The sequence below is a fragment of the Pteropus vampyrus genome, unplaced genomic scaffold (genome assembly GCF_000151845.1).
Source record: "Pteropus vampyrus isolate Shadow unplaced genomic scaffold, Pvam_2.0 Scaffold32, whole genome shotgun sequence".
In the NCBI taxonomy this organism is placed as follows: Eukaryota; Metazoa; Chordata; class Mammalia; order Chiroptera; family Pteropodidae; genus Pteropus; species Pteropus vampyrus.
This window is the reverse complement of record NW_011888813.1, coordinates 11,040,256-11,046,907: the sequence shown is the minus strand read 5'-3', so window position 1 is coordinate 11,046,907 and position 6,652 is coordinate 11,040,256. Positions and strand designations below refer to the sequence as shown.

The following is a 6,652-nucleotide window of genomic DNA, read 5'->3' as shown; positions in this document are numbered from 1 at the left end:
TGTGTGTGTCTGTGTGTGTCTGTGTGTGTGTGTACGTGCACACCTAAGAAGAATATGGTGACCCTGGAAGGAAAACAGCAATTTCAAAAACCACCCTGAAGGGGTGAGCATGGCTTCCGGCCCAGAGACCCCAGAAATCACAGAAGCTCCCCGCAGCACCTGGTGGTTTCCATCAGCTGTCTCCTCCCTGCGCCTGCACAGGGGCTTGTCGCTGTACCTGACACCGTGGGAGCGCGGCCACGCTGCAGGTGTGAACACAGGACCGGCTCTGGGGCCGTCTTTGCCAGGACTCTGCTGGGAGGATCTTAAATCTCTTCCCCTGAGTTTCATTTCAGCTTTGGAAATCAAGATCTCTGGAAATTGGCTTATGGCCTTTGAAGTTTATACCATGGGGCTGGGTCATCACGGTATCATAACCGAGCTTTTCTGGCACTTCCGGCTGTAAGGCCGCTTGCGGGTCATGTTGCCCCAAAGCCTCTGGCCGTACCTGTCCCCAGGCTGGGCTCCAGAGATGCGGTTAAGAGAAATGAGGCAGCAGTGCCTGATATGGCAGTGCCTAGTTCATATCATTATATTTTATAGCCTTTTATTGTGTTGCAGAACTTCATGCGAAATTAATTCTCTGCTCATTTTAAAGCGATTTAAACAATCAGAGTATTTGTTCTGATTGCTAGTCTTCTAAAGTTATACAGCTCAGGTAGTTGGGCCCTTCATGATACAGGTGAGGAATGGGAGGCCCCATCCAGGGAGTTGCCTGGGGTGATGCAGCTCTTGGTGGAAGAAAAAATCACTGCCCTATGGCTCTGGACTTTGATTTCTACGCCTTTACAATTCGAAACTCATTTTTATTATCATTGCTGTTATCAGACACTGACTATATTGTCCAAGGCTCACTGAGACACAGGCTATTGTGAGCAGGGTCTTGTAGTCAGGACAGGTGTCAAAACTTGGCATTATCATTTCCTAGCTGTGGAGCCCTAAGTTCAATCTTATCTATAAGGCGCTGTTAACACCTTCCCTGCAGGGTGGCTGTGGGGATTATAAATGGTGCCTGTCGAACCCAGGGCGTAGTGCTGGAGCTGAATAGGGCCTTGATAAATGAACCTTTATTATTTTTGAAACTGTTCCATCTTACATACACTTATCACGTCCCTAGCTCAGAAAGAATTTAGGGTGTTAACCCCTCAGTGATCACTGGATATTGTGGCACTGAGACACGGAGCTCTCCACTTTTTCAGTCAAACCTCCGTGGATGGACAGCCCTTGGGGAAATAATGCAGAGCTGCCTTTTAGAGATGACAAGACCTTGATGTGGAAGGAAACGAAGGGCAGAGTTCAGTTTGCTCTATTGTGTCCTGTAAGTCACACCTCAGGAGAGCAGTTCAGAGGCCGAGCACACTTGAGCTTTTAAAGTGTCCAGGGTCCTCAGCCTTCTCCCCAGCTGCCTCGCGCTCCCCCACTGTGAGGTTTCACAGGCATCTGTAGAGTATCTTTGCCTTTGACACTCCGCCCTGCCTCAGGCTCAGCAGCAGTTTCCTCTTAGAATATTACCTGGGACAGGATACATTTGCCCCAGCTCCTGGCTCCCTTACAATTTCCAGTTCCAGCCCCGGCACAGACCTTAGGCAAGTCGCTTAACTTTTCTGACGGTTTCTTTTTCCACATTGTCGGAAGGAGGGTAGTACCTATTGAACAGGACCAAATAGGCAAATCAACATGGATGAGCTTCAAAAGCAGTCAAGTATGATCTAAATGATTTTCTTATCACTAACTTATTTAAAATGTGTCACCCTTCTTAGAAAAGACCATCCGGAAGTGAGTCTATCTGTGGGAATTCCCTCCTGTGGCAGGGAGATAAATTTTGGGTCCAGTGGCTACTCAGCTTTCTATAAATCACAGCATGTGGTCAGCCGCTTTTTTCGCCCATGCTTTGAATTTGGCCTTGATGATTGGTTATAAAGCACTGAATTTTTACCCTTTTTGTACACAGCTTTGATTTTGCGCTGTGATGTAGATCTTATTCAGATGTTCATTGGGTATCACTGTCACACTAGTTATTTATCCAGTCTATTCTTTGCCTTTTTTTTTTTTTTTTTTTGGTCATGCAGATCTCTGGAAAAAAAGAAAGTAGCTAAAAACATTGATGAAAGCTTTCTAAACTGACAAAGTGTCACCTGACATTTTAATGAGGGCCAGTTTGGGCCATAACCTCAGGACTCTGCTTCTCAGGCAGTGTTGGTCTGATCCCAGACACTTGAAATCTTATAGTCCAGAGGTCCTGTAGGCAGCTTCTGACAGAGAATGGAATACTCTGGAACTGAGCTGCATAGCCACAAATTCACTGTGGTGAATCAAGACTCTGCTGTTGCTCTGAGATGTTCCCAGTAGCACATGGAATGAACACACAGCATTTGGGAGGAGGAAAGGAGCGATATCGACCATGAAGACCCTCCTACCCAAGAACGGACTCCTTGCTGGGGACCCGTTTACCAGCCGACCTTGAATGTCCACATAGCCGCCTAAGTAGAACACGAACCCACAGAAAACACCAGTTTCTTCCTACTGCAGAGGATTAAGTTGTGTAGCTGGTTTTAATATTCGTACCGACTATGCATGGCCATAGATTGCAGCCCGAGATGACTGTTTCAATATTTCAGAACTCAAAATGCAGATGAGAGCCATACTGTATTGAGCTGGATTTGGCTTGTCTTTGATTCAGTGGGCTTGGCAGGTTGCTGGGGGCCTTGGTCATCTTCACGGGTATTAATGGTCAGAAACCAGCCTGCAGTGATACAAAGGGCCAGACTTTGTTTTCTCTATATTAAACCCCTGATATCAACTTGCACATTGTTTGATTGCTTCTTATACAGTAGACAGCAGGTTATGAAACAATTTGTCTCTTTTGGTTGTGTTCTGGTGGTTTTAATTTTGCATAAATGAGCACTTAAAGCACATTTCAGAAGCTCTGATCAAGTGCTTGCTTTTGAGTGGTTCTGGTGCTGTCCTATCAAGTGGTGAATTTATTCAGTGTATCTTCTATTCTCCTTCAAAGGAAATTTCAAGATGTTGTAACAGAGTTCACACCGAAGAGGCTGCTTGGTGATTTTCTTTTTTTATTGTAACTGCATGAACAGCTTTGGCTCTAAATGGAAAGGGAATGAATATTGAGCTCCTGAGACTAGAGGGACATTAAAACATTATTATAACTGTATTTCTTGTATTCAAAAAGTTTAGTAGTGACATAGAATTTAAAAATAGACCTAAATCAAATTTCCAGAGATAAAAACAATGTCTGAGATGAAAAATACACTGGATGTGATTAAATACAGATTAGACATTGAAGGAAAAATTAGTGAACTTGAAGACATAACAGTAGAAACCATACAAAATAAAATAGGACAACTTTTTTAAAGTGGAAAGTGCGTGCGGTATAACTTCGAGTGGCCTAATATGTGTATAATTGACATCTCCTAAGAAGGGAGGAGAGTAACAAAAAAATTTTGAAGAAATACTAGCTGAGCATTTTTTAAATTTTATAAAAACTGTAAATCCTTAGATCTAGGAAGGTCAGTGAAGTCTTAACATAAGAAACATGGAGAGAACTAAATCAGAGCACTTCATAAATTCAAATTGCTCACAACCAGTGATAAAAGAAAAATCTTAAAAGCAGCCAGAAGAAAAGACACATTACACACAGATGAACAAACTTAAAGGTTATGGCAGATTTATTGTCAGAAACCATGCAAGTGAGAATACATTAGAGCAATGCCTTTAGAGTGGGTGGGGGGTTGGGAGAAGGGAGAGAGCAAACTGCCAACCCCGCATTCCATACCCAATGAAAGTATCTCTCAGAAATAAAGCCTTTTTCAGGCATACAATGACTGAAAGAAATCATCATTAGCCAATCTGCACTTTAAGAAATGTTAAAGGAATCCCTTTAGGTAGGAGGAAAATGATACCAAGAGGAAATACGAATCCACACAGAGGAATGAAGAGTTTTGGAAACCGTAACTGTATCAATGACTCTGTGAATTTTTGCTTATTGTTTAAATGTCTTTAAAAGATATTTGACTATTTCTACAAAAATAATAACCATGGCGGGTGGGATTATTAACTTATGTAAAAGTAAAGGGTATATAAGAAGAAGATAGACTGGCCAGAGAGAAATGGAAATATGCAGTTGTAAAGGAGGTACGCAATATGCAAAGAGGTATAATATCATTTGAAGTAGATTTATGTTCGGTGACAGTTAGGCTCGAGACATCAATTCTCGTTTCAGTAAATGACAGGACAAGTAGATAGATGGTCAGCGAGGATGTAGAAGCCTTGGAACGACACAATCGATTTATAAATAAAATATACATATTTAGCTACTTCTTACCAACATATTCTTACCAACATATCCAATTGTGCTGCTTGGTACTTACCCAGTTGAGTTGAAAACGACGCTCACACAGAGACCTGCACGCGAATGTTTGTAGCAGCTCCATTCATAATTGCCGAAACTTGCAAGTGACGGAGGTGCCTTTTTATAGATTAATAGATCAGTGGAATATTATTTAGCAACAAAAAGAAATGAGCTATCAGGCCACAAAAAGACATGGAGGGACCGTAAATGCACCTTGCTAAGTGAAGGAAGCCAGTCTAGAAAGGTTACATTCTGTATGACTGCAACTATATGAGGTTCTGAAGAAGGCAGAACCATAGAGACAGTAAAAAGATTAGTAGTTGCCAGGGGTTCGGAAGGAGGGGTGTAAGGATGAACAGGCGAAGTGCGGGACATTTTCAAGGCAGCAGATCTATTTTGTACGATGCAGTAGTGATGGATCCTTTACATTGTCAGAACATTTGTTAAAGCTCATAGAACTGCAGAACACAAAGGGTGAACCCTAACCTAAACTATGGACTTCAGTTGATAAAAATAAAATGAAATCAAATAAAATAACGACAAAACCACATCATGGCGAAACACTGAAAAAAAAAAAAGTGGTTTGTTACATGCCATTTTTACCTCAATAAGGCTGTTAAAAAATCTCAAAATCTTTGGCGAGCTTTACCTCCTATGACAGAGTGCTAACCTGAGCTCCCAGGTGCGCTGTCCTCAGTCGTCGGGTCCTCGTGAGCAGGGGTGGTTTCTCCTGGCTCCCATGCAGTAGGACTATCTCCCATGGCTTTCTACAGCCTGGAGGGACTCCGCTGTTTCTGAGTAACTTGGATGAGGCCATTCTCAAAGTGATGCACGTGAGGTGGTGGGCCACTTTCCGATGCGTAGTGTGTCTGAGCCCCTCTCTGTAGTGGTGTCCACTCTGAAAACAGTAACTAACTTGAGGGGTGTTGTTTGGGAGGGTGAAGGCCTGGGTTCTGATTCCAGTTGTGCCTTTAACCGTCAGATTTGGGGCAAGCCACAAAATCTGCCACGGCGGACCTCAGCTTCTTCATCTGTAGAATGGGTGGGTTGTCCGGGGAATTTCTCTGGCCACTTCCACTTGCACACCGTGTCAATAGTGACCCTTCTCACACTTTTCCATGGAATGGAACGTGTGGGACATGTGTGTCCATGTGCCCCAGGGCACCTGAAGCAGCAGAAGCCCTCGTGTGTGAAGGGGAACTGGTGATCCTCCCCACAGGCTGGTTGCCCAGCACAGGGGCAGAGGTTGGTGCTGGGTTCAAGCCACAGCCGCCTCTCTCAGCACTGTTATTTTTTTTCAGCCTTTGCTTTCATACCTCCCAGCCCTGAAACCTCTCTTGGCACAGAGTATGTCCTCCATCTCTGAGGAAATGCCCATAAAGCAAAGTTCTGGGTGTTTCCTTAGCTTAGAACTGAGAAGGAGGTCTGTGGCGTTACGGTTACTCCAGCCTCTGAGGCTGTGAGTTGGAAGATTTTCCTAGTAACCAAGCCTCTTGAGAGCATTTAAATTTTTTTTTTTTTTTATGTTCAATAGGTTAAGTGTACATTTTGGGATAGAAAATATTCTTCAGCTAGTATTGTGCTGTGAGCCTATCTTTACTTACCTTTAAAAATTCTTTAAAGACCTTGAGACATGATTGATTGAGAAGCTGGTTAGGTCTGAGTGGGGTCACAGTGAAGTACCTGATCAAGCCGTGTACCTGAATATCAAAATCAAATGGTGCTTTGTGTGTTGTTAGGGGCCTCTTTCATCTATGGCTTATGGATATTCTTTTTGGTGCTCCATTTTGATGTTTCATTTTGTCCTCAAAGAGAGAGAGCAGAGGACAGTTTGTCTGACAGTTTCTCTGACAGTTTATCACATCCTGGGTCCATTTTCCAGCCCTCTAGAGCAATATTTCAAAAATTAAGCCTCAGAAAATTTCTCTGGCCCCTTCCACTTGCAGACTGTGCGACTCACTTAGTTTTTGTGTTTGATTCCTTTTTTAGGACTTAGTTTAGAGAAGTTGCCTATTTCCTCTTCTACCAGTAATCTCCATGTGGACCGGGAACAGGATGTCATCACCTGTTATGAGAAAGCAGGGGACATTGCACTTCTGTACCTCCAAGAGATAGAAAGGGTAAGTGAGAACCATGTGTTCGTTTCAGCTGATAATTTTTTAAAATTTCAAATCAGATGGTAGAGAACTGTGATCAACCTCTGGGAAACCTTCAACATGTCTGCCTCTGGCTGCAAAACTTTAC

The 6,652-nt window shown here is 43.1% G+C and overlaps 1 protein-coding gene across 5 annotated transcripts in view; it reads left to right on the top strand.

The window, feature by feature from the left end:
* TTC7B (tetratricopeptide repeat domain 7B) overlaps window positions 1–6,652 on the top strand; it is a 223,778-nt gene that overhangs the window by 16,877 nt on the left and 200,249 nt on the right. For all 5 annotated transcript variants that reach the window (XM_011357140.1, XM_023528861.1, XM_023528857.1 and 2 more), the window contains exon 2: window positions 6,398–6,528. In XM_011357140.1, coding sequence (XP_011355442.1) covers window positions 6,398–6,528 — 131 coding nt within the window. The remainder of the gene's footprint in view (window positions 1–6,397; window positions 6,529–6,652) is intronic.